The sequence below is a fragment of the Callorhinchus milii genome, unplaced genomic scaffold (genome assembly GCF_018977255.1).
Source record: "Callorhinchus milii isolate IMCB2004 unplaced genomic scaffold, IMCB_Cmil_1.0 Scaffold10, whole genome shotgun sequence".
In the NCBI taxonomy this organism is placed as follows: Eukaryota; Metazoa; Chordata; class Chondrichthyes; order Chimaeriformes; family Callorhinchidae; genus Callorhinchus; species Callorhinchus milii.
Window position 1 is genome coordinate 20,205,741 of NW_024704751.1, and position 27,987 is coordinate 20,233,727.

The 27,987-nt window shown below is 45.0% G+C and overlaps 1 protein-coding gene across 1 annotated transcript in view; it reads left to right on the forward strand.

Annotated features, from left to right (window-relative positions):
* Window positions 1-8,229: 8,229 nt before the first annotated feature.
* csmd2 (CUB and Sushi multiple domains 2) overlaps window positions 8,230-27,987 on the forward strand; it is a 696,667-nt gene continuing 676,909 nt past the window's right edge. The window contains exon 1 of the mRNA XM_042338904.1: window positions 8,230-8,567. Within this exon, the coding sequence (XP_042194838.1) occupies window positions 8,417-8,567 (151 nt within the window). The 5' untranslated portion in view covers window positions 8,230-8,416. The remainder of the gene's footprint in view (window positions 8,568-27,987) is intronic.

The window sequence follows — 27,987 nt, forward strand, 5'->3', positions numbered from 1 at the left end:
GACGTCAAATATTGGGAAGGACATAATATTCTTGGAGAATGTCCACACCATTGTGATGAAAGGGTTAAGGCATGAAAACAGGCTGTCTGGATTTGGTTTATATTCCTTAGAGCTAATAGGATTAAGGGGTGATTTGATTGGGGTGTTTAAAATAATGACAAGTATGGCACTTCAGAATATATTTTATTCTCATTTCTTACTCTGCAGGTAGTGGACTAAAATTGGTTGTAAAATTTGGTTAGCAGTCAAAATTACTGACACTCTCCACTTACATAGTATGTTAGTTAAACACTTAAGCATTGCATCGTACAAGCCAGTGTGATGTTACTTTGCACCTGTTTTTTATGCAGAGAGCTTTGTCTCTGAGTTAATTTTCAGTGGGCATGAATGCGAGGGAAGACTTTCTTTATATTTTATGAGCTTAATAGAAAGATTTTCCACAACTGCTAAAAATAAAGTCGGGATTCAACATTGATTAATTTGTTCTTTCAAATTCACTCAAATGCGAATTTCAGCAGAAAAAACTGCGGAGGAGAGGCTGAGTATTCTTCCCTACTTTCTGAGAGTTTCATAAGATTTCTTGATGCCAATTAATATATCTGAACCAAGATACCAGCTGCAAATTACCTACAAAGAAGGACCACATTTTTTGTGGTTTCTTATCTGAAAAGGTAATTGAATAAGCTTGGCAGATCCGATGAAATTAGCAACCCTTATCTATTGTTTTTGTCTGTCACACGCGGAAACTGATCACTGTGCTTAAGAGTATCCAAACCAGACTAAGAGATGTACATATGTATGTCACCAACACATTGGAAATTTCCCTGAATGGAATGTGCCCTCTCTCCCTAAAGGAATGGTCCCTGCTTATCTAAACCCAGAGAATATTCGGTGCAGGTTGGCAAGAGCCAAGGCTTGGGGACCTCAGGATGTGTGCTGGGATAAATGCCGAAGTCTAACCAACTAAAACCACATAGCTTGGCATTGAGAGCATCGTCTTGCAAGCTCCCTGCTACTGATCTAACTAGGATTGCCCTACTTGTTAGAGCTTTGACTTGCAGGGTTAACCAGCCACATGCTGGTCGTTGATCGCTTGGTCAAAATTGTGCAAGTAATTTTTGGCATGAGTCATTTTTTTTCACAGCTATTATAAAAGGCCATTATTTCGCTTATGAGGCCTCTCACTGCCCCCCAAGGAGCAATATTATATTTCGGCACATTGAATCACAGATTTGCAGTTAACATTTGTTTCACAACCCTTGTGGGTTGAGAACATTTTCTGTGGTGACATAAGAGCAAACCAATTGCCTTGCAAATTAACAATAATGATTTTGTGTTTGCTCAAAGACATAGGTGAGCAAAGAGTTATAAATATTACAGATGGAGTTATAAGGCTATAATTTAACAGAATTTTTGGGGATGTTATAAAACCTAAGAGTATAGCTCAAACAGTCTTGGCATGTTCGTAAATGAAATCAGTGACGCATATCTCTACAGTCAAGGAAGCCAAGTATTCTGAGAGCTGAAATGCCAGCTGCAAGCCATGTCTCAACTATAGGCATGAAAGAATATAGCTGCAGATTGTGATATCTAAAAAGCAGAATAGTGCTGTTAATTGCAGAAGGGTATAATAAGTTTTTCTGTGTGTGTGTTTTATACCATGATTAATAGAGTACACTCAATTTCCATTAATGAATAACCCATTTGCCAGAAGATTTTAATCACTTAGTTATCAGAAGTGTTCAATTAGTGCTGAAAGGCTAGTTGTAATTTTATATTTTACAGTCTTTTAGAAACTTGTAATTCAAGATCGTCTGAAACGTGTCGTGTTTCATTGCGTTTAAACTTCAAGTGTTATTCGGTGGGGTTGTTGAAGTGGTCTTGCTCTGAAGCATCAGTCGTAACGTGGGGTCTAATAGCAATCTGCATAATCTCACTGATATTACAAGATGTCTCACGAGTGACCTTAGAGAAGTATATAGAGGGGATTGAGAATGTAAACCCAGGAAATTACTTTGGGATTTCCTGAGACAGCAGAAAAAGAGGATTTGATCTGAGCAGTGTGATCTGCCCTCACATGAGGCAGAGGAGATACGGGAACGCAGAGCTCACTAGGCTCAGGCCCCTGTGCCCTGCCAGAGAGGTCATCCTGTCACCTGACCTGCTTGGATGGTCGTGAAGACATGGTTCAGGTCTACATTGTCCTTTGGCAATTCGGGGCCTGGAAGAGTTTGTGGGGTATTGGAACTTGTCTGCGGGGACAACCCTTGATCCCTAGTGGAACGTATTCTGTCTAATTTGATTAAAGGGGATGAGAAGGGTCCAACCTCGCAGGTAATTAACAATTGGAAGAGCTGCCAGGAAGTATAGTTGAGCCCAGGTCACTAGACTCATTAAAAAAAACACTCGATGCTGTGATGGGGTGATAGTATGGTTAGTGTGCAGGAACATTGGGAACAGATGGAACAAAGGGCCTTCTTCATCCAAATAAATTGTGTGTGATCATGTACCTGTTTGCTTCTCCCTCTCTTTCCGCAAATAGAATGTTTGCGGTTGTCTTTGAGGTTGAGTTTAGACGGCTGCAGTGTTATAATAATAATAATATAATAATCCTTGCATTTGATATAGCGCTTTTCACGTCGGGAGGACGTCCCAAAGCGCTTCACAGAACACACTGTAAAGTGAATTGACTGTATATTTGTGGGCGAACGCGGCAGCCAATTGCGCACAGCAATGTCCCACAAACAGTCATAGATTGAAAATGACCAATTTATTATTGTTTTTTGCTTTTTGGAGGGATTATTATTAGGCTCTGTGTGGAGTAAGGAAACTTGCCCAAGGTTTCGCCCTCTGCCTGGAATTGAACTCAGGTCTCTCACTTGCAAAGCGAGTGCTCTAACCACTGAGCTACAGGACTCCACGTGTTGGTGGCTGAGGCAGTCCAACAGCCATTTTCCACATATTAATGTGTCCAGTAATATCTGGAGGTGAAAAATAAGCAACTTGAAATGTATAACAGGAAAAACCTCGTCCCTTCCGCCATTGTTGTCTTAGTAAGAGATGTGTTGAAGTCATTAAAGAGTGACATTTAGCTGATTCACATGATTTGATCTTAATCACATTGAGGTTGATTCAACAGGAACTGCCCAGCTCTGCAGCGATGCACAACATATATATATATATATATATAAATATATTATATATATATACCATCTTCTTATGAAGAGCTGCGTATGCACACTTGCAATCAATGTTGTAGAAATGCCAGAATTTGATTTAACTTGAAATTCTGCATGATTCACATTAATATTTTAGTACTAAAAGTGTTGGGCGAGAGTTTTTTGTCCCAAAAGGCTGCAGCTAATTGTTAATTCAACCAGTTGTGAATGACCAACATTTAAGAGATCACAATTTTGGGGCATAAGATGCAATGCAGATCTTTGGTCTGTAGGTGGCAAAGTTACTCCAGGATTCAGTGGACTGTAATTTCTCACACTTTTCTTTCTCTCTCTCTTTTACACAGTGTGTTGTGCAAAAAATATTAAAACAGTTTCACTCGTAAACATAATGATGTGCAGACAGGCTGCTCCGTCAGTTGTGTGCATGTCAGAAATTAAACGAAGGCTGACCAATCCGTTTGAGTGATGGATCAAAGAGTCTCAGAGCGAGTTGGAGGCAAGTGTCTGAGGAGGGGACAGTTGGGTAAAGAATGACATTCAAGAGTGATCAAGCAAGGAAATTATACAAACAACATCGACAGCAGTGAAACTGGGCAGATCCGGAGAGAGATGGGAATAATTTCTATTTGAAATGGAAAATTTAAAGTAGTGGGATCTTTACTAAAACCACAATACAGCAAGATTGTAATGTGATTGAAAGTGGAATGGTGTGTTGTGTGGGGGGAGGGGGGCTGGGGGATGGGGGGTGGAGAGAATTGAACCGAAATAAGAAATAAAGCAGTGCAATAAGAATGAGCAGTGTGATCTGCCCTCACATGAGGTTGTGGAGATACTACAATAAGAATAAAGCAGTTCTCTCATGTTGCGGTTTCCATCGGCTGCTGACTCACCCCACGCTAGATAGACAACAGGACGATTGAAAGGCTACATGAATTCAGGCTGTCTCTCTGGGGACTGGATAGCAACGAGCTGGGACATAAATTGCCTTAGGCTGTCAGCTCCTCTCATTCAGGCCAAGTGGTGTGAGCTAGCAGGACCTGCAGCAGAAACTTACAGCAAACTATCCCTCTCTGATGGCCTGCAATATTTCCTAAAACAGCCGCCTCCCAGCCTTGTGAGAGGCGAGATGTTGTAACTGAACTTTGCCATTTTCCTCCAGCCTGGGTTTGATGAGCCCATTTTTCAGAGTGAACATTATCTGCTCCATTATCTCCATCCTTAAACTTGTTTGCCATGAATTATATTAACCGATGTGACACCCTGTCTTTTATTCTAAAGTTTTATTGTACAACTAAACGTGCTGTATTTAAATGTGCTAATCCTAGATTCATTTTGATCGCTATTAAATATCCCATGGCTGCCATTTCCATGTGTAGCTGGCATACATATGTAGAACTTCATCTGCTTTGGATACTCTTTAGCACAGTGTAGGAAACAAAGTGACTGGTCATCCTCACCTAGATGAAATTGGTCATTCACTTCATGACTGTTTGTGGGTCATTTGCAGTGTGGAAATTGGCTGCTGTGCTCACCTACAAAACATGCAGTCACTACACTTTATAGTAAATCCTGGGAAGAGCTTTGAGACATTCCAGCAACATGTTAAGGCACGGTATCAAGTGTGAGGTTCAATGATTAAAATGTTAAACTGAATAGAATTTTCAAAGTCTCAATTTCATTCCAAGTATAAAGCATCCAAAGTAATGGATTTTTGTGAACGAGTGTATAGTCTGACCTAAGAATCCATGTGATGTAGTAAGTAAACACATTAGGACAACGTGTTAGAAGTTATCCTGAACTTCGAGTTATAGTCTTCACCTTTTTGTCCAAAAATTCTCATTTTATCTAAAATGTGGATTTTCTTTTAGGACAAAAAAGGACCAATTTTCTTAACGTTTCCCCCCGAGGGTGGTGGAGATGGTTCTGTGGTGTTTAAACCCAATGGTACTTTGTTAAAAATTAGTCTCATCATTCTTCAAATGGAACCTAAGCACAGAGTGCCGCAAAGCTGTTCAACTGGCGGGTGAGTGTTGCCAAGCACAGCCCAATCTGATTCTATCCTCCACTGGCAGCCACGTGGGCAGACTTAGTGCCATAATCGATGGATAATGATGAGGAATGGGAATTCTGTTGGAATAACGTGCTTCTCCATGATTCACGATATTTGGGGCTAATGTATAATTTGTCATGATGCAGTGGGTGGGTTAAACCACTGCTTGAATTTGATGTTGGTGGTGTAGGATATCTCGTTTCATTAACCATTAATCACCATTTCCAAATGTATTCACCCATTTTTATTTATAAATTGTAGAATTAGGTCATGTTCCTTGTAATTGTCATTTGATATTGTTGTTTGCTTTCAAGGTTTTGTGTGACTCATCATCTAGAATAAAAATAATAATAATAATTTGGTCACTCAATCCAAGATTGTTTGTGGGACACTGCTGTGCATAATTGGCTGTCGCGTTTCACCCACAAAATATAGTCAATTCACATTAAAGTATATTCTGTGAAGCTTTGAGATGTCTTGATGATGTGATAAAGTGCTATGTCAAATGCAATTATTATTATTATTGTAGACTGGCTGCACACAAATTGCAAAAACTAGTGTATTTTTAAAGGGAGATTTATACTGATGAAACGTCTTCAATTTCAATAGTGACGTTGATGCCATTGGAAAAAAGTTGCACTAAATATTGAAACTTAATTTTTAATTCAATTTCCACAGTCAGCTGGAGAGGTAGTTTCCTCATTTATTATTACTTCTGTTTCCCCAAATTGCCTTTCCTATTCAACTGTAATAGGAACCATGTTGGAGCTGTTTCCAAAATGGGGGGCTTGGACGCACAACCTTCTGATTCAAGGCAAAGCACTCTCAACTCAGCGAGGCTAACACCTGGACAATCACTGTGTAAATCTAAGATTGCACTATTCTCAAACCGCTAAGCACTATATAACCAGGGGAAGTTTTCTGGCATGGCATTTGGAGGAAATGGTTAAATAACAACTATATTTACAGGATGTTTTATTTGTACCCAATTCAGATAGTAATAATAATCCTTGCATTTGAGATAGAGCCTTATCACAACTTCAAGATCTCAAAGCACTTCACAGAATATACTGTAAAGTGAATTGACTGGACTGAGTTTGCTTGCAGACTGCTTTTGTTTGTAGCTGAGCTAAAGTACAGAAAAGTCACTACCTGCAGCTAAGCAGGTAAAGTATTTTTAGTTTTGCAGGCAGCTTAATGAGATTTATTGGATCTAAGATGTGGTTTGATGTTAAATATAGAACAATGGATGGCAAATGGCTCCTTGCTCTGTAATTAACTCTTGACTGGTTATTTCCAATAGGAAGATGTGGATGGAATGCCTCAGGGTAAAGTATCTGATCAGTTAAGGAAGCTATTAGCAACTACAAGCAGTGGTCATGCATCACACTTGCCAGGGTCTGGTGTTTGAAACACATAATTAAAACAAAACATAGCTGATGCAAGTGCATTGGGATACAAGCTAAAGATAAAATGGCACTGGAATATTTGTATAAATAGCATAGATGCTTTGTTTTGCACTGTTGAGGGCTGCTTCTGTATCCTATCACTCTTTCTAACTATCTGGTGTACCTTCTGTATCTTTACATTTTAGAGAAATCACGTTTTTTTAAAAAAATAGTGAAATGGCTTTCATTGTGTTGTTGGTCTGATTCCTGAATCCGTCTCTATTGATGCTCATTCTGAACGTTGAATCAAACAGTGCTGTCTGCGGAGTGATTAGACAGGAACCCAATGAAGACCCCAAAATAATGGGAGTTGGGCTTATGTTTCTCTTACACCATCACAAACCCCTCCCACCCCGAAGAAAAACACCGTTTTACATTGCAATGGTTTTCCTGTAACAAGTCTGGTGTCATTTGCGAGTTATTTTTTGTGTTGTAGAGCACTCGCCTGACAAAAGCGAAAGGACCTTGGTTCGATTCCTGGGCAGGGCGAAAAGTTAGGCAAGTTTCCTTACTCCACACGCCTCTGTTTACTCAGCAATAAGTGGAAACCCACTTGATAGGTGATTGGGGGATCGCTTTTCCGGGAGTAATAATCCCTTAAAAGAAATTAAATAATAATTTGGTCATTTCAATCCACGACTGTTTGTGGGGGACGCTGCCGTGTGCAATTGGTTGTCACTTTTCGCCCACAAAACATACAGTCAATTCACTTGACAGTGTATCCTGTGAAGAGCTTTGAGCCGTCTCGAAGAGATGATAAGCGCTGTATCAAATGCAACGATTATTATTATTATTATTAGGGACAGTAACTACATGTTATTTCAGTCCTACGGGAAGATTGCACTATTCCTATTTTGCTTAGTGTGTGTCTGTATTTTATTTGGGGGGGGGAGGGGGTTAAACCTTGCAGGTGGGGGGAGTGTGTGATCAGTTGTGGGATTCAATCAATCGCCTAAAATCCGGTGTCGCCGAAAAAATAATGTGATGCGCTGCGAAGGCGGAATGAGTGTGAAGGTGGAACAGCCCCAAACCCTTTGCCTGAGATGGTTCATTCCATCCGTGAAACAGCCAGAACCTGAGCACAGGCACAGCACAGCACAGGCTGGTCCCGCACCAGGGCTCAGCACAGCACAGCACAGCACAGCACCGGGCGGGGGCTGGGGGGCTGGGGGGGGCTGTGAGGGGCTGTGTGAGGGGCTGTGTGAGGGGCTGTGTGTGGGGCTGTGTGAGGGGCTGTGGGGGCTGTGTCTGGGGCTGTGTGTGGGGCTGTGTGTGGGGCTGTGTGTGGGGCTGTGTGAGGGGCTGTGTGTGGGGCTGTGAGGGCTGTGAGGGGCTGTGTGAGGGGCTGTGTGAGGGGCTGTGAGGGGCTGTGGGGGCTGTGAGGGGCTGTGTGTGGGGCTGTGGGGGCTGTGTGTGGGGCTGTGTGAGGGGCTGTGTGTGGGGCTGTGTGTGGGGCTGTGTGAGGGGCTGTGTGAGGGGCTGTGTGAGGGGCTGTGTGTGGGGCTGTGAGGGGCTGTGTGTGGGGCTGTGTGTGGGGCTGTGTGGGGCTGTGTGTGGGGCTGTGTGAGGGGCTGTGTGTGGGGCTGTGTGTGTGTGTGTGGGAACTGCACAACACCCCTTGGAGGAGAGCAGAGGAAAAAGAAAAAGGCTTTGAAAGGACGTGAGCATCAGTCAGTGAGTGAGTGAGTGAGTGAGTGAGCCATCCCTGTGCGGAGTGGTGGCCCCCTCGGGCTCCCAGGATGTTTGGTCCCTCTCCGGGGTGCAGGTGGTGCCGGTGTCCGGGCTGCCGGGCGGGCAGTGCGGGTGTGTTCGGGATTACTGTCGGGATGAGCCGGTTCCCGCTCTCCCTGTACCTGTGTCTGTGTCTGACTGCCATCGCTTCAGTCGGGGGTAAGTTCCCACGAGAACCTGATTCATTTCGAGACGGTCTATCCCGAATATTCTGTGCATTTCTTGATCCCCCCCTTCCCCCCCCCTCCCCACCCCCCCTCCCCCCCTCCCCACCCCCCCTCCCCACCTCCCTCCCCCATTCCCCCCCACTCCCCCTCTCTCTCTCTCCAATGTATTCACGTATTATCTGATAATGATCCCAGGTTGGTTGGCACAGGCTGGGGGTGCTGGGGTGCTGGGGGTGCTGGGGTGCTAGGGTGCTAGGGGTGCTGGGGTGCTGGGGGGCTGGGGGTGCTGGGGGTGCTGGGGGGCTGGGGTGCTGGTGGTGCTGGGGTGCTGGGGGTGCTGGGGGTGCTGGGGTGCTGGGGTGCTGGGGGTGCTGGGGTGCTGGGGTGCTGGGGGTGCTGGGGGTGCTGGGGGTGCTGGGGTGCTGGGGGTGCTGGGGGTGCTGGGGGTGCTGGGGAGCTGGGGGAGCTGGGGGTGCTGGGGTGCTGGGGTGCTGGGGGTGCTGGGGTGCTGGGGGTGCTGGGGTGCTGGGGGTGCTGGGGGTGCTGGGGTGCGGGGGTGCTGGGGGTGCTGGGGGTGCTGTGGTTCTGGGGGTGCTGGGGGTGCTGGGGGTGCTAGGGTGCTGGGGTGCTGGTCGTGCTGGTGGTGCTAGGGGTGCTAGGGGTGCTGGGGGTGCTGGGGTTCTGGGGGTGCTGGGGGTGTTGGGGGTGCTGGGGGTGCTGGGGGTGCTGGGGTGCTGGTCGTGCTGGTCGTGCTGGTGGTGCTGGGGTGCTGGGGTGCTGGGGTGCTGGTGGTGCTGGTGGTGCTGGGGGTGCTGGGGGTGCTGGGGGAGCTGGGGGAGCTGGGGGAGCGGGGGTGCTGGGGAGGTGCTGGGGGAGCTGGGGGAGCTGGGGTGCTGGGGGAGCTGGGGTGCTGGGGGTGCTGGGGGAGCTGGGGGTGCTGGGGTGCTGGTGGTGCTGGGGTGCAAGGGGTGCTGGGGTGCTGGGGTGCTGGGGTAGTGGGGTGCTGGGGGAGCGGGGTGCTGGGGTGCTGGTGGAGCTGGGGGAGCTGGGGGTGCTGGGGGAGCTGGGGTGCTGGTGCTGGTGGAGCTGGGGTGCTGGTGCTGGTGGAGCTGGGGTGCTGGTGCTGGGGTGCTGGGGTGCTGGGGTAGTGGGGTGCTGGGGTAGTGGGGTGCTGGGGTGCTGGGGTGCTGGGGTGCTGGGGTGCTGGGGTAGTGGGGTGCTGGGGTGCTGGGGTAGTGGGGTGCTGGGGGTGCTGGGGGAGCTGGGGGTGCTGGGGGTGCTGGGGTGCTGGGGGTGCTGGGGTGCTGGGGGTGCTGGGGTGCTGGGGGTGCTGGGGTGCTGGGGGTGCTGGGGTGCTGGGGGTGCTGGGGGTGCTGGTGGAGCTGGGGTGCTGGTGCTGGTGCTGGTGGTCGGTTGAGGGTATTTTTTTCTTGGTGATGATGATGATGATGATGGTATTTTGGGGGGTAAGTGGTTGCTGTAGCAACGCAGCAATTTGTGTCTTCTCTGAACCCCGAAATGATTTGATCCGAACGCAATGTGGGATCAGAGTGACCGAGAGGGGATGTCTCGTCTTTATCGCCAGTGGATAGTGATTTATACACAAATATATATAGACAGATATAGAGCTAATATATAGGTGCGTGTGTACATATATATACATGTGTGGGTGTGTGTGTGACTGTGTCTCTGTGTGTGGGTGTGTGTGTGACTGTGTGTGTGGGTGTGTGTGTGACTGTGTCTCTGTGTGTGGGTGTGTGTGTGACTGCATCTGTGTGTGTGTGTGTGTGTGACTGTTTGTGTGTGACTGTGTGTGTGGGTGTGTGTGTGACTGTGTGTGTGGGTGTGTGTGTGACTGTGTCTGTGGGTGTGTGTGTGGGTGTGTGTGTGACTGTGTGTGTGACTGTGTGTGTGGGTGTGTGTGTGACTGTGTGTGTGGGTGTGTGTGTGACTGTGTGTGTGGGTGTGTGTGTGACTGTGTGTGTGGGTGTGTGTGTGACTGTGTGTGTGGGTGTGTGTGTGACTGTGTGTGTGGGTGTGTGTGTGACTGTGTGTGTGGGTGTGTGTGTGACTGTGTGTGTGGGTGTGTGTGTAACTGTGTGTGTGTGTGTGTGTGTGTGACTGTGTGTGTGGGTGTGTGTGTGACTGTGTGTGTGGGTGTGTGTGTGTGGGTGTGTGTGTGACTGTGTGTGTGACTGTGTGTGTGACTGTGTGTGTGGGTGTGTGTGTGACTGTGTGTGTGTGGGTGTGTGTGTGACTGTGTGTGTGGGTGTGTGTGTGGGTGTGTGTGTGTGTGTGTGTGGGGGTGTGTGTGTGACTGTGTGTGTGTGTGTGTGTGTGACTGTGTGTGTGTGTGTGTGACTGTGTGTGTGGGTGTGTGTGTGACTGTGTGTGTGGGTGTGTGTGTGACTGTGTGTGTGACTGTGTGTGTGGGTGTGTGTGTGACTGTGTGTGTGTGGGTGTGTGTGTGGGTGTGTGTGTGGGTGTGTGTGTGGGTGTGTGTGTGGGTGTGTGTGTGACTGTGTGTGTGGGTGTGTGTGTGACTGTGTGTGTGGGTGTGTGTGTGACTGTGTGACTGTGCGTGTGGGTGTGTGTGTGGGTGTGTGTGTGGGTGTGTGTGTGACTGTGTGTGTGACTGTGTGTGTGGGTGTGTGTGTGTGGGTGTGTGTGTGGGTGTGTGTGTGACTGTGTGTGTGGGTGTGTGTGTGACTGTGTGTGTGGGTGTGTGTGTGACTGTGTGTGTGGGTGTGTGTGTGGGTGTGTGTGTGGGTGTGTGTGTGACTGTGTGTGTGGGTGTGTGTGTGACTGTGTGTGTGGGTGTGTGTGTGGGTGTGTGTGTGGGTGTGTGTGTGACTGTGTGTGTGGGTGTGTGTGTGACTGTGTGTGTGGGTGTGTGTGTGACTGTGTGTGTGGGTGTGTGTGTGGGTGTGTGTGTGACTGTGTGTGTGGGTGTGTGTGTGACTGTGTGTGTGGGTGTGTGTGTGACTGTGTGTGTGGGTGTGTGTGTGACTGTGTGTGTGGGTGTATTTAAAGCCCGAAATTGTCCCCCCAAACCCTCAAGTTCCTATATTAATGTTTGGCTCAGGTTCCCCCAGTGAAACAGTGAAGGTTCCCACAACTGAACCACTCACTCACTCACTCACTCACACTCACTCACACACTCACTCACTCACTCACCCTCACACACACACTCACTCTCACACACACACTCCTTGCGACCCTGAGGATGGACAACTTTATTCTCTTAACACTCCCATGTGCAGTGACCACACACAGACACACACAGACAGACACACACAGACAGACACACACAGACACAGACACACAGACACAGACACACAGACACACACACACAGACACACACAGACACACACACACAGACACACAGACACACACACACAGACACACAGACACACACACACAGACACAAACACACACACACAGACAGACACACACACACACACAGACACACACACACACACAGACAGACACATACACACAGACACACACACACACAGACACACACACACACAGACACACACACAGACACAGACACACACACAGACACACACACAGACACACACACAGACACAGACACACACACACCGACAGACACACACACACAGACACACACACACAGACACACACACACACACACACACAGACACACACACACAGACACACACACACAGACACACACAGACACACACAGACACACACACACACAGACACACACACAGACACACACACACACACAGACACACAGGTGCTTCGTGTTTATTTTATTGGGGAAAATAAGCTATTGAGTCTCTGGGAACCTCTGTGTCCACTCTCCCACTCACTGTCAGTCACTGCTCCTGAAAACAGCTGCATTTCAGGAAGTTTTTGGCTGTGACTTGTGTCGGTGTCCCGACCCGAACAGCGCGAGTCCTGAGGACACGGTCTGTTTTTCGGGGAATACATAGGACTGAATCTGTCTTTGTCAAAATCCTTCCCCAACACTCCCCTCTCCCTCTCTCTCTCTCTCTCTGACCTTATTTCTCGCTCTATGCGTTCTCATCGCACATTATGTGCTACCGGTACGTGTGTGTGTCTGTGTGTCTGTGTATGTGTGTGTGTCTGTGTGTGTGTGTGTGTCTGTGTGTGTGTGTCTGTGTCTGTGTGTATGTCTGTGTGTGTCTATGTCTGTGTGTGTGTGTCTGTGTGTGTGTGTCTGTGTCTGTGTGTCTGTGTGTGTCTGTGTGTGTGTGTCTGTGTGTATCTGTGTGTATCTGTGTGTGTGTGTCTGTGTCTGTGTGTGTCTGTGTGTGTGTGTCTGTGTGTGTGTGTGTGTGTGTCTGTGTGTGTGTCTGTGTGTGTGTGTCTGTGTGTGTGAGAGAGAGATGTGATTTAGTTTTATTTTAGTAATAAATAAACAATATTAATTGAATTGCAATAGGAATTGGTTTACAAACTCTGAACTGTACTGAGTGGAAGTTAAGCATTTGATGCCAATGACTTGGTGGTCAACTTTGGCATCGCTTCCAGATAACATTGGGGGCAATTCCCCCCCAACACACTTCCAATTAACACTGACACAGTGCGGATGGTGAGACACTGTGCGGATGGAGAGCTCCGGGCGGATAGGGTTTGGGTTTGATAAGACAATTACGTTGCATTGCGGGGAATGTTTAACCCAACAGTGCCCGACTCCAGCTCACCCCCCCTGGGCTCACCCCCCCCCCCCCGGGCTCACCCCCCCCCGGGCTCACCCCCCCCCCCCCCCGGGCTCACCCCCCCCCCCCCCCGGGCTCACCCCCCCCCCCCGGGCTCACCCCCCCCCCCCTGGGCTCACCCCCCCCCGGGCTCACCCCCCCGGGCTCACCCCCCGGGCTCAACCCCCCCCTGGGCTCACCCCCCCTTGTGTGATTGTGAATGTGTCTGTTACTGTGTGTGTGTGTGTGTGTTACTGTGTGTGTGTGTTACTGTGTGTGTGTGTGTGTTACTGTGTGTATGTTGCTGTGTGTATGTTACTGTGTGTGTGTGTGTGTGTGTTACTGTGTATGTGTTACTGTGTGTGTGTGTTACTGTGTGTGTGTATGTGTTGCTGTGTGTGTGTGTTACTGTGTGTGTGTATGTGTTGCTGTGTGTGTGTGTTACTGTGTGTGTGTATGTGTTGCTGTGTGTGTGTTACTGTGTGTGTGTATGTGTTACTGTGTGTGTGTATGTGTTGCTGTGTGTGTATGTGTTACTGTGTGTGTGTATGTGTTGCTGTGTGTGTGTATGTGTTACTGTGTGTGTGTGTTACTGTGTGTGTGTATGTGTTACTGTGTGTGTGTATGTGTTGCTGTGTGTGTATGTGTTACTGTGTGTGTGTATGTGTTACTGTGTGTGTGTATGTGTTGCTGTGTGTGTGTGTGTTACTGTGTGTGTGTATGTGTTGCTGTGTGTGTGTTACTGTGTGTGAGACTGTTTGACTTTGATCACAGACCACTCAGTTCAGTGCTAATTTCACGCCTTCAGTCGCACACTGACGCCGCGATTTGTGAATTAACAACGTTGGGGTCAGACTGAGAGAGGAGACTTGCAATGGATTTGCGCAGAGATATCCTGCCTGTGTATTTGCCTGTGTATTTGCCTGTGTGTTTGCCCGTGTTTACCTGTGTATTTGCCTGTGTTTCCCTGTGTGTTTCCCTGTGTGTTTCCCTGTGTGTTTCCCTGTGTGTTTCCCTGTGTGTTTGCCTGTGTGTTTGCCCGTGTTTACCTGTGTATTTGCCTGTGTTTCCCTGTGTGTTTCCCTGTGTGTTTCCCTGTGTGTTTCCCTGTGTGTTTGCCTGTGTATTTGCTCGTGTTTACCTGTGTATTTGCCTGTGTTTGCCTGTGTGTTTGTCTGTGTATTTGCTCGTGTTTGCCTCTGTGTTTGCCTGTGTATTTGCCTGTGTTTGCCTGTGTATTTGCCCCTATTTGCCCCTATTTGCCCCTATTTGCCTGTGTATTTGCCTGTGTGTTTGCCTGTGTATTTGCCTGTGTATTTGCCTGTGTATTTGCCTGTGTATTTGCCTGTGTATATGCCTGTGTGTTTGCCTGTGTATTTGCCTGTGTATTTGCCTGTGTATTTGCCTGTGTGTTTGCCTGTGTGTTTGCCTGTGTGTTTGCCTGTGTGTTTGCCTGTGTGTTTGCCTGTGTATTTGCCTGTGTTTGTCTGTGTATTTGCCTGTGTGTTTGCCTGTGTGTTTGCCTGTGTGTTTGCCTGTGTATTTGCCTGTGTATTTGCCTGGTTCCCCTCCGCGCCCGTTCGCTCATTAAATGTCACAAAACCCGCTCGACCCTCCCTCTCCCCCCCCCCCCCCCCCCCCCGGCACGGGCTGTGCTCGGGGTGAGGATGGTGACCCTCTGGGCTGCAAACCCCCACCTTGAAGTGCTGTCTGTACACTCAGGACTGTACCGGTCCCCCTCTCTCCCCCCCCTCCCCCCCTCTCCCCCCCTCTCTCTCCCTCTCCCCCCCTCTCCCCCTCTCTCTCTCCTGGTACAGAGTTCAGGGTTTATCCATTGCTGCAACTTCAAGGTTAAGAGCATCAACTCAAATCCCCACTGTGTCTGATCTCCACCTTTCTATCTCACCCTCACTCTCTCTCTCTCTCTATTTCACTCTCTCTCTTTCTTTCGATCTCCCCCTCTCCCTTTCTCTAATATTTCACCCCCACTCTCTCTCTCTCTCTATATATATATATATAATCCCCTCTCTTTCTCTCTCTCTCTCTATGCCATCCTCTCTCTATTTCGCTATCTCTCTCTCTCTATTTCACTCTCTCTTATCCTCTCTCTCTATTTCATTCTCTCTCATCTTCTCTCTAACTCTCTCTCATTCTCTCTCTATTTCACCCTCTCCCTCCCTCTCTCTCTCTCTATTTAACTGCCCCCCCCCCCTCTCTCTCCATTTCGCTCACACACTCTCCCCCCTCTCCCTGAGTGATGCTGTGCTCTGTGTGATTATTTTTGGCCATCCAGGTGTCCTGACACATGCGGACACCCATCATTATGCTTAAGTGCCCACAAACCAAGCTGAGAATTCCAAGCCTCCTCTGTGCAGGGAACAAGGCTGTTGTTAGTGAAGCATCGTGTTGGCGGAGGTTTCTGTGGGAGGAATTGCTGATGTCTTCAAGTGCAGCAGTGAGATACACCCACCTAGTGTCGCCGTGGCTAAAATAGCGGAGGCAGGATTTTTTTTACCCAGAAAGATGCCTCCAGTGGCTGCAATAGCTGAGGATTTCATCTGGTCTTCATCGATAAAATCTTCCCACTCTACCCTCTCACCCCACCCCCCTCTCACCCCCCCCCGCCACCCCCTCCTCCGTATAAATGACTGAATGGTGAACGCTTGTGAGCTTTAAAATTTGGAGTTCCACTTCGGTAGATCGTGTGAAGCGGATTGATGGTGTCCTCTGGATATCAAAGGCACCTTATCATATGCAAAGGTTGTGATTATTTAAAGGAAATTCAGTTGGTGTATTACAGTTAACCCCTTAAACTTTTCCTATTGGATTCTAACAATGAACGAGCCAGATAATGAGGAGTCCATCTTTGCTGGAGTCCTGTCATGTATTGGTTAGAGCCCTCGCCTTGCAAGCAAGAGGACACAGGTTCGATTCCTGAGAAGGGTGAAACCTTAAGAGTGTTTTCTGACTCCATACACCTTTGTTTACCCAGCAGTAAGTAAGAACCTGGTTGTTGATCGATTGATGGATCACTCTCTGGGGGTAATAACCTCTTCATAAATAAATAAATGCATAAATAATAGTAATTTGGTCACTCAGTCCACGACTGTTTGTGGGACACTGCTGTGCGCAATTGGTTGCTGCATTTTGCCCACAAAATACACAGTCAATTCACTTTCCAGTATATTCTGTGAAGCGCTTTGAGACGTCTCAATGACATGATAAGGCGCTGTATCAAATTATTTTAAGAATAATGAAATGAAGTGCTGGACAGCAAGTTACTTTCCTTTTTACTTTAGTATCTTGCAAAGTTAAGCAAAAATCCATCAGTTTCTGAAATAATTGAGTTGGCTTTCTGCTTCAGTTGCTGATGAGTGGGTGGGAGCAAATAATAATAATCCTTGCATTTGATGTAGCGCTTTTCACGTCTTCGAGACATCTCAAAGCGCTTCACAGAATACACTGTAAAGTGAATTGACTATATTTGTGGACGAAACGCGGCAGCCAATTGCGCACAGCAGCGTCCCACAAACAGTCGTGGATTGAGTGACAAAATTGTTATTGCTTTTTTTTCTTGAGGGATTATTATCAGGTGTGTGGGGAGTAAGGAAAATTGCCCAAGGTTTCACCCTGCTGGGAATCAAACCCAGATCTCTCACTTGTAAGGCGACTGCTCTAACCACTGAGCTACAGGACTCCACAAAGAGTTGACCTGCATTCAAAGTATGCTAGAGAGCATCATTGGTGACTAACAAATGTTTTAAAAATCGTGACAAGTCAACACACAATAAAACTTGAGCGTGTTTAGTTTGTGGCTGTCACAGATCATTTTCAATTTTAATTTGCGTTGTGATAGGCAATGATTTCAAATGTAACTTCCATATCGACTTGCCTTCTGTTGTGATGTGTTACACTGCGGTTGAAACACGTTGCCTTGCAGTGACGTGTTTCGATGCTTGTAGCTGGTATGTGAATATGTAAGCACAGATATAACATTTCTATGTTTATACAGTGTTTCTGAGTCAAGTTGCAGAGCTAATAGGTTGTGTCTGGTACCATTTGCCAGTTCATCCTACGTCAGAAAAGATGATGGCGGTATCTGGAAATGATAGCTTTGTTAATCTGACCTCAATATTTGCAGCAAAACTATTGTTGTAAGTTTCCCTGTGTGAGAATGAGTTAATGAGGTGCTGCTGCAGAAGGGAGAGGGCTCCTATTCTGACTTGCTCGCATGTCAATTCAGAGATGGTAATTTACGTGACTTGCTCCTAGATTTCTATAATGTTGTAGATATTCAAGAGGCTTCTTTACAAACTGCAGCTCTGGGTCCTGCCTGTTCATGGATTGTCCTCCCAGCACTTTAGGAAGTTCTCCTGACGTGAAAGGTGCTATGCAAATCTGATTTGTTGTTGTTGCCCTATCCCTCCAGGCAGTAGAGGAGAGTAAGGCCAGTCCTCAGTGTAAGAGAGATGAGTTACATAGAGAGTTTACATAGCTGAGGGTTTCCTGAAGCTTGAGATGTGCAGGATGCTCAATGGTACAGAAAAAATTAAACCCAGCACAGGTGGGTCCTTAGAGAATGTTCTTAGGTCAGATTATTTCTTTCTTCAATTAACGTTCCTCTTCAATTATTGTTCCTCTTTCTTCAAAGCCAACCTGTCTTCCACTGCATTCAGGGTTAACTCGAAGACTCACTTTTGTACAGAAATATTGGGCACCAATGTTTTTAAGTGTCGTGTTCTTGGCAATGCAGACTTTGTGCTAGAATGGCAACTCTTGGGAACAGGAGGCAATTTCCTGGGCAGCCGGGTATCTGACACTGGGGAAACCCATCACAGTACTTAAAGAGTCTCCAACCCAGACTATAGATTCCACATGGGTCTGCCACTGACAGACACATGGAAATGTCTCCGTATCTGGAATAGAATGTGTACTCTCTCCCTGGAGGGACATATGCTGCTAACCTAATCCCAGAGGGTATTAGGCACAGTCTCCTAACCAGACTCAAACAACTATTCAAGTAACTGGTCACATTTACCTGTATTGATTGGGCACCCGATAGCAGGTGGTGGGGGGGCCTATAGAATAACATGGTGACTGATACCTTTAGCTTTTGTGAAATTAATCGAGATACTTAAGTGTGGGTAGAAATATTTCCGAGTCTGAGTTTTGTGCCTTCAATCCAGTTTGTAAAGGAACTGAAATAGTTGACCTATTAATTGTTGCTTGTCATTTGTTCACCCAACTCTGCTGATTTGAGTGGGATAGAGCTGGAAACTATAAATAGCTCCTTTTTTTAAATGTTCCTGTTGAACCACAATGACAGGAGTGAGAATGGTGGGTTGAGGGGGAGGACTGTCCCTAATTGTAATGATGTAGCACGTTTGCTGGGATTGTTTTCAATGACAGGAGACAGGAATGAGGTGAACTGTCTCTGCAATCTAACGGCCTGACAAATGCGAGAATCTGGATCTAAACTGAAATTGCGCATCACCTTACCAGCATACAGCTGACTGAATGAAATAATCCCATCGATGATCTGACGTTTAACCCTTTGTTTTGTCCTCGTCTGACTTTGGCTTTGAAACTACAACAACAACTCTAGTTGCTATAGCCCCTCATGCGGGTATGTTTTGTGCTGCGTTTCACCCACAAGTATACAGTCAATTCACTTTACAGTGTATTTTGAGAAGCGTTTGAGAAGTTGAGAAGCCATGAAAAGGGCTATATCCATCGCAAGGATTATTACATATTCAGAGTGCTTACCTTCCAATCAGTAGCCTGCTGTTCTTACCTGAATTATTAAATTTGTGGTGGTGTTGTTCTTGTGGTTATGTCATCAGGTTGTTTGCTAAGGTTTGAAACTAACATTTACCACTTTACCAAATGACACTTAGGAAAACAATAAGCATGCCCCTCACATTTGATTTGGTTCCTTTCACGTCGGGAGGACGTCTCAGAGAGCTTCACAGAGTTCTGTGCGAAGTGTAGTGACTGTCTGTTGTGGGTGAACCCGGTAGCCAATTTGCGCACAACAACAACCCATGAACAGCTAAGAAGATTGGAATGATTGATTGTTGGCGGGTGGGATTGTTGGCCAGGACACTGGGAGAAACTCCCTTCTATTTGAATTGGGCCAAAGATTCTTCAGCATCCAACTAAACAGACAGATGGGACCTTGGTTTAACTGGCCACCTGAGCTGGGGTGTTTATATTCTGGTTGCTGTTTCCAGGCTGGAAACTAATTAACCCGTGACCCTGTTTTGTTGACGAGGGAAATTGGTGCCTTAATCTTTTATTGTGCAATTGAAGTTGCATGATTGTTGTAGGAATGGCCATTTGGCCCTTAAAGTCTGCTGTCACTTTCTACAGTGGAGTCCTGTAACTCAGTGGTTAGATCACTTGCTCACTACACTTTGCACAGAACTCTGGGTTTGATTCTTGCCAGGGCGATACTTGGGGAGATAATAGTCCCTCAAAACAAAACAATAATAATTTAGTCACTCAGTCCATGACTGTTTGTGGGATGCTGCTGTGTGCAATTGGCTACCGCGTTTCACCCACAAATATACAATCAATTAACTTTACAATATCTGCTGTGAAGTGCTTTGGAGTCCTGTAGCTCAGTGGTTAGGGCACTTGCCTGGCAAGCGAGAGACCTGGGTTTGATTCCCGGCAGAGTGAAACCTTGGGCAAGTTTCCTTACTCCACATGCCTGATAATAACCCCTCAAGAAAAAAAAGCAATAATAATGTGGTCAATTCAATCCATGGCTGTTTGTGGGACGCAATTGGCTGCTGCTTTTCGCCCACAAATATACAGTCAATTCACTTTACAGCATATTCTGTGAAGTGCTTTGGGGCGTCTAGAAGACGTGAAAAGTGCTATATTAAATGCAAGGATTATTATTGGGATCATTATATCAATGACATGATAAGGCACTAAATCAAATACAATGATTATTATTATTCTGATAGAGCTCCTTACAACTGCGTTGAAATACCGCAAAGTGCTTCACGCAGCAGCCAATTTATGCACAGCGACGTCCCACAAACAGCTGTGAAGTGAATGACCAATTTTATCTGGGAGATTGTTGGGCAGGACTCATTTTTGCTCATTAAAAGGTGATTATTCCATTTGACTGCTCCATGTAATGGAGATGAGAAATTCTGATAGTTTGGTGTCTCACAAAATGTATGACCAATGGAGGAAAGCAATTGTAGTGTGATTAATTAGATTCTTTTTCTCGAAATCCTGGTTTTGACAGAGAAAAATAAAAGGACTTCACCTCAACCTATACCTCGCAGAATCTGGAAACTAATAGATAGGATTTCCTTCAGCAGTTTTCAAGAAACATTAACTGATTCTTTTGTCAAGTCTATTGTTTTTCTGTCAGAAAAGTGCATTTAGTTTCAGGAGCATTTACCATACGTTGTGAAAAGAATCTCGAGGAACTTCAGTAAAATGTGAATTTTGCTCATAGTGAAAGCAAGTGGCATTGCTTTCTCCCACACTAATACCACCATCACCGCAACAACAGCAACTTGCATTTGCACAGCACCCTTCAGGGGGGCAGCATCTCAGAGTGCCTAACAGTGGCGAAGCACGATGCCGAGCCGGGTGTGGGGGGGAGTTAAGCACGGTCGAAGAAGAAAGTCTTCAGTAGTGATCTAAAAGAAGGGAAGGAGAGGGTTCCAAAGCTTCGGGACGTAGTGGCTGAAAGCTCAAATCAGGGCTGGAATATGTTTTGGTGAGTTGCTCATGCCCCATTTAGCAAAATTATGTTTTTGTTTATTGTGGATCTGGAAGCACAATTTACCACCTGTTTTGAGAAGTCACTTGCCAGGAATGTGTGCAATGTACAGTAATGTACTGGTGGAGTCTCGAGTGTAATGAAGAGTGTATATAAGAAGCTGAAATGTTGTCCATGTTCAATGTACTTCTCATTGAATTGAGCTTTGATTGAGAGATATTGAAGTAAGCAGGTATCCTTATCTCAAACTCATAAGATCATGAGAAGTTCTAATGAAGAAAGCGCTTCTCGCCAATTTGATCTCATCGTTCCAGGTCGTTCCAGGACATCTAACTGTCCTTTCATAATAGTATAATAATAATCCTTGCATTTGATATAGCGCCTTACCATGTCATTGAGAAGTCTCAAAACACTTCACAGAATATACTGTAAAGTGAATTGACTGTGTATTTTGTGGGTGAAATGTGGCAGCTGATTGTGCACAGCAGTGTCCCGCAAACAGTGGTGGATTGAGTGACCAATTTTTTTTAAGGGATCTGCCAATTGACTAATAACTAGGTTCTACTTACTGCTAGGTTAACAGGCATGTGGAGTAAAGAAACCTGCCGAAGGTTTTGCCCCCAATTCCTCTCGCTTGTGAGACGAGTGCTCTAACCACTACGCTGCAGGACTCCACTCGTTCTTAAATCAGTACTCGAGCATCCTGGCCTCAACCACCCTTTATGGTAACCATCCAGTTGCTCATTACCCTTTGTGTAAAGAAATACTTCCTAGTGTCTGTCCTAAAATTCTCTTTTGCAACCCGGAAGCTGTGCACACTTGTTCCGTTGCCATGGTTTATCTTAAAGTATTGTTCTGGATTGACTTTCCGAGACCCGTTTTAAATCTCTCTCTAAAAGGCAATCTCTCTTCAAGGCTGAAGAGCTCTACCTTGGTTTGGCTCGCACCATAACTCCAATATTGTACCTCATGTTACAAAGCGTTTCTGCTTTCTACCAACAGAAATTATACAATACAGGACTTCTCAATCTTCCTATGCTAATCAGCAGGTTGCCTGTCGTACTTTTCAAGTCTTGAGAAAGGTTTACTTGTAAAGTCTTCCTGAGGGATGGGGGATTTGGGACTTATGGGATAAAATGAGCTCTCCAACAGCTGCCAGCTCTTGTCAGAAGCTGTGGTGTTTGCAGCTGAGAACTTTCAACCTCTGCCCAAGGGAAAGCTGCTGATATGAGGAAAGCTGACTGCGCTCACCCACCGAGGGAGCTTTGGGTTTATTGGTGTCTGAGAAGCCTTGCAGAATTGTTAATAGTAAAGGCTAATTGATTCCATCAAGGACTGTTCATTATCTTCTCTATCGGTTGTGCTCTCAGTCTTTGCCAAGCGTTGTGATTTGAATTTGGATCGTTAATTATGTCCACAGACACTGTCTTCCGCAAACTGCTGGACCATGTGGTCATATCTGTCATTCAATTGCTGGCGTGAGACCTGGTCAATCAATATATTAACTGCTACATTCAGGGTAATGGGTAAAGCTTGGGTAACCATTTTTAAAAAATCTTCACATTTGATATAGCGGTTACAACATCAAACAAAGTGAAGGTGTGTCTGTTGGTGAACACAGCAGCACAATTTATCCCAACCTAGCAATTTCCTGTAAAGAGCCAAAAAGTGAATGACTAATTTTATCTGAGGAAATTGTTGGCAAGGACACTGAGAGAAACTCCCTTCCTTCTGTTTTCCGATAGTGCCATAAGATCTTTAACATCAATAATAATAATAATCCTTGCATTTGATATAGCGCCTTATCATGCCTTCGAGACGTCTCAAAGCGCTTCACAGAATACACTGTAAAGCGAATTGACTGTATATTTTATGGACGAAACATGGCAGCCAATGGCGTACAGCAGCGTCCCACAAACAGTTGTGGCTTCACCTGAACAGGCAGGTGGGACCTCAGTTTAGAGTCTCCTTGCTGCTGCCGCCACCATCGCACTCGTGTATCAGCCTGGACTGTGAGCTCAAAGGCCAGATGCGGGGCTTTTGAATCCACAGCCACAGTACTGAGTTGAGCATGTTACGAACTGAGCCAGACTGACCATCAACCTCAGTCAGTGGTTAAATAACTCGCTCATGACAGAATTGACCTGCAGTCAGTCATGATTCTGAAACATATTGACATGCTCTCAAATGTCACTGACTAGTTTGATTACTGAAATATCCATCTCAAGAGCCATATGCTGGAAATTCCATCTTATTTTGAAGAAAATATTGCAGCACCACTTTATACTGAGATCTCGACCAGAAGACAATATCTTGAATGGAATTGAGAAACTTTCTTTCCTGTTTCTTCTGATGGAATAAAGTGTCATTTTTGCTAGAAATCCAATTAAGCTGCCTGAAAAATGACAGGTTATGGAGGTACGGGCTACATTGAGTGTGAAGGATTATACGTGGTGCCACCACAAAATTGCCCGGCTCCACCACTGTCTTTCACCGCATCCCACCGAGACCAGGCTCGACTACGCAAACTCCTTGCTTTCCTTCTTCAAGACCCGACTCAAGACCTTCTTCTTCGACTGTGCCTTAGGTTACCCTCCTACCCCTACCCTCCCCGCTCTCCATCCCTCCTGATCCCAACCACCAATTCGGATGTGGATCCCTGACGGTCCAGTACCTTAGGATGTCCTCCTGACGTGAAAGGTGCTGTGTAAATGTAATTTGTTGTTCTTTTACAAGATCATCAAAGAAGAGATTAGTCAGAACTCCTAGTTTGCATCATTTACTTTGTTTTTCCCCAACTGTAGATCTTTTGAGGACTTTAGCATCAAATTAACAAACAACTTCGATATCCCCTTTTGTAGGAACCTTGGCAAGGTATGCAAGCTATCTTCAACATATGTTGGGTTCTCCTTTGTCAGATTGTTCTGGGTTCGAGCAGGAGTTTGAACTCAGTCTAAGCTGACATTTCAGTGCAGTGCTAGGGGTGTGCTGCATTGTCAGAGGTGCCATCCTTTGGAGCTCCTGTCTGTCTGTAAAGGTGAGTGATTATATGATACAATTTAAAAAGGGGAGTTTCTCCTGGTGTCCTACCTACAATTCTTCAGATAAAATTGATCATTCACTTCAAGGTTGTTTTTATAATGCAGCGCTGATTGAAAATTGGCTGTGGCATTCATCTACAAAATACAGTCTACACTTTACAGTAATTACCGTGAAGGGTTTTGAGATGTGCTTCTCATGTTAGGAGGACTATGTCAGATGCAAGGATTATTATTTTACTATTTATTAGCTACTGGAATCCACATTTTCACAAGCCAGTGACACACAGGGACGTGGGTAACCGACTCATTGCAGCAGTAACGCAATGTTGTATGAGTTTAGGAATCAGCGGTTTACAAAAGAATTAATGTTTTATGTCAGTGGTAAATTAAGCATAATAAACATAGTCCCTGTGTAGGAGATACCCTTGGGCACTGGTCTTTGTGTGAATCAGCTCCACCTGTGCTAATTTATGTGCCTGTTCCAAATACACAGTATCAACGCATTCTCATAACCAATATCAAGGGATTTGATGATAAACTACTCAAGCTTTCTTGCAAATGAGTAGCCTTTAAACCCTACTATGTATGCTGCTATCTTCCAACAACCTCCCAATAGCTATGATCCTTTATGTTGCCAAATTATGCAAATTAAAATGACTTGGCTATGAATTTTGAATATGCTTACTGTGGAGTCCAATTTGTGGTTTGGAATTAAACACATGAAAGGTGCTATTAGGATCCTAAATCCCTGACTGTTCAGCGCCTTTGGGACTTCCTCCCGACGTGAAAGGCGCTTTACAAATGTAATATTGTATTGTATTACTTACTACAACAACTTGCATTTATATAGAGTCTCAGAGCACTTACATGATCAAAATAAAGGATTCAAGTATTCTACAATCATTTTATTGGTTTTAATTCTGTAATTAAAGGCATCTGATTTCCTCTTCAACATGAATTTGCATAGTTAACCCAACACAAAAATGTTGCCCTTTGCCAACCCTACCTGCATATTAGACCTGATTTAGTCCATATATATTGTATTATTGAATTTGCAGTCCATGTAAATGTAAAGTCCATTATTATATAAGATTAAAATGGAGAGGTCATTTATTAATCAAGTACATTACTGATTCCAGAAGAGTATAATCAGACCTGTACACGCTCCTGAAATTATGCTAGTTCAGCACTATTAATAATTAATGGTTCTTGCATTTGGCATAGCGTTTTTCACATTAGGAGACCACCCCAAAGTGTTTCACGGGATGTATTCTGAAGTCAAATGTCTGTTTGAGGGCTAAGGTGGCAGCCAATTTGCACACAGCAATTATCCCACAACAGCCATGGAGTGAATAACAGTTTTTTTGTTATTTTTTTATTCAAGGGATTTGTCGGCCAGATTCCAGGAAAAACACCCTTCTCTTTTTGAATTGTGCCCTGGGATCTTTAATGTCCACCAGAACAGGCAGACATGGTTTAACATCTGATCCAAAGGACTTTCTCTTGATGTGGTTTGCTTTGGTTATGGAAGTAATCAGCAACAGTTGTAACAATCGGATTGTCAAACCAGACTGAACGACTCGTCTTTGGTAGAAATATTGGAGGAGCTCTCCAACTGCATATATGATCACTCTCCGCCTGCCCCTCAAAAAAAAACTCTTCTCTTGGTGCCCATTGCCACCCCTGTAAGGTGTTTGGAGATGTAATTCTATGTGAAAGACTTTTTATAAATGCAACTTGTTGTTTGATTAAATTTACAAATGTAATTTTGTTTTTGCTGCTGTTGTAGCTTGACTGGATGGAGAATTGGCCTCTGTTTCTAGTTTAGATGTCTTGGCAGAAACCTCAATGTAACTTTTCAGAGTTACAAACAGGCCACCTCTTGCTTCTTTAACCTAGAGCTAACGCTCCAATAATAATAATAATAATAATCCTTGCATTTGACATAGCGCCTTATCACATCTTCGCGCTTCACAGAATATACTGTAAAGTGAATTAACTGTATATTTTGTGCAATGCAGGGAGAGTGGAATGGAAGCTCCTTTTAGTCTTGTGTCCTGAACTTGTTGTTTTGTATGTAGAAATAGGTGATTTGGGCATCTGTAATATACTTGGTAAGAGAACAATACAGTGATGTCTGGGTTGCAATGTAATAATTTATCAGATCTGCTCATGAGTAATGAGTACATGAAGTTTTGGATTTTGTGTGTGTATATATATATATTACGATACTATAGTACACTGCTATTCCACTTCCTCTGCCAATGCCTTGCACTAACTCACTGTTTCCTACACTTCAATGAAGTAAGGGTTGGCCACAAAACAGAGGGGCAATGAGGTTTAACAATCTGTAGCCATGGTTAAACTAGTTGGACAGCAATGGAATAAAATAAAAACAATTCCTAAAAGAATAACAATCACTATAAAAAATAATCCTTGCAGTTGATCAGCTTCATCACATCATCAATACATCTCAAAGTGCAAAGAAAGTGGGTGTAAGGTATCAGTGTCATTTTTTAAAATTTTACGTGGAGTTGACTTGTGACTGGCTTCAGAATGCTGCCTAGCATCATGTACTTGTAACTTCTAATGTGCTGCCGCTTTCCTTTTAAACCTGTACCAGCTTGCTAGCTCAACTGGAGAATCGGATTTACAGGTCGTGTTAGCCTGGCTCAGTCAGTCACATTCTCACCTTTTCAGTCAGAAGGTTGAAGGTTTAAGCCCCACGTCGGGACTTTGAGCTCACAGTCCAGGCTGATGCTTCAATGCAGTCCTGAGGGAGTTGCTGTATTTGACATTAATCTGAGGTCCCATTTGACTGTTCTGATAGACATTTAAAGATACGGTGCTTTTCAAAAAGAGAAGGAAATTTCTCCCAGTTTCTGGCCAACAACCCCCAAATAAAATTGATCACCCATTCCGTGGTTGTTTGTGGGACATCACTGTGTGCACATTGGCTTCCATGTTCATTAAGTGCACACCACATAATTACATATCAGATAATTGCATACTCCATTTAATTGCATAGCAGTTTCTAGGCACTGAACATTTGCTATTTGTTTGCATGGTACTGTGCTTCGCTCAAACACATATCGGATAATTGCATAATTCACTTAATTGCATGAAAGATTGCCAATTGACTTCATTCGTACCTGTATAATTAGTTTGGACAATTGCTTGATTGAGATAAGACTGCAGGAGGTGCATGTATTGTGCAGAGCGACAGAAAGGTGGTGTCACTAATGAATTTCAGGTATTTGCATACTCTATAATTGTATGGTGTCTGTCTGGTCCCAAATACATGCAATTATACGGAGTGCACTGTACTTATAGATTGGCAGAACAGGCTCGATGGGCTGACTGACCTTCTCCTGTTTCTATGTACAAACCACTTTACAGTACATCCTGTGAAGCACTTTGAGATGTTTCAATGACATGATGAGGCACAATATCAAAAATCAAGCATTTATTATTATGATCTAAGTTTGACCACATTCCAGAAATCTAAGTTATATAGTTTTGTTTGGTTGTGTGTGTGTGTGGTGGTACTGGGGGTGTCGGTGCATAGAGTGTGGAGAACTATAGGTAACAGGCAGGCAGTAGTAAAGTTGTAGTTTAATCTGCGGGTTTAGATGTCATCCATAAACCTGTAGATGTTATCCGAAATTTATAACATTGGAAGAAACAAACTCTCCTGTCAGCTGCAATTCCTTTATGTTCAGAGCCATATTCTAAGAATAAATCTGAATGTTACCTGGTCTGTTTGTGAATATTGCTGTATTCAAATTAGCTGCCATGTTCACCCACAAATAGGCATCCCAGTTTACATGCATTAAGTCCTGTGAAGCGCTTTGAGATGTCCTCCTGACGCAAAAGTTGCTATACCAAGTGTAATTAATTACCTACTGCCTAACAATGGAACTC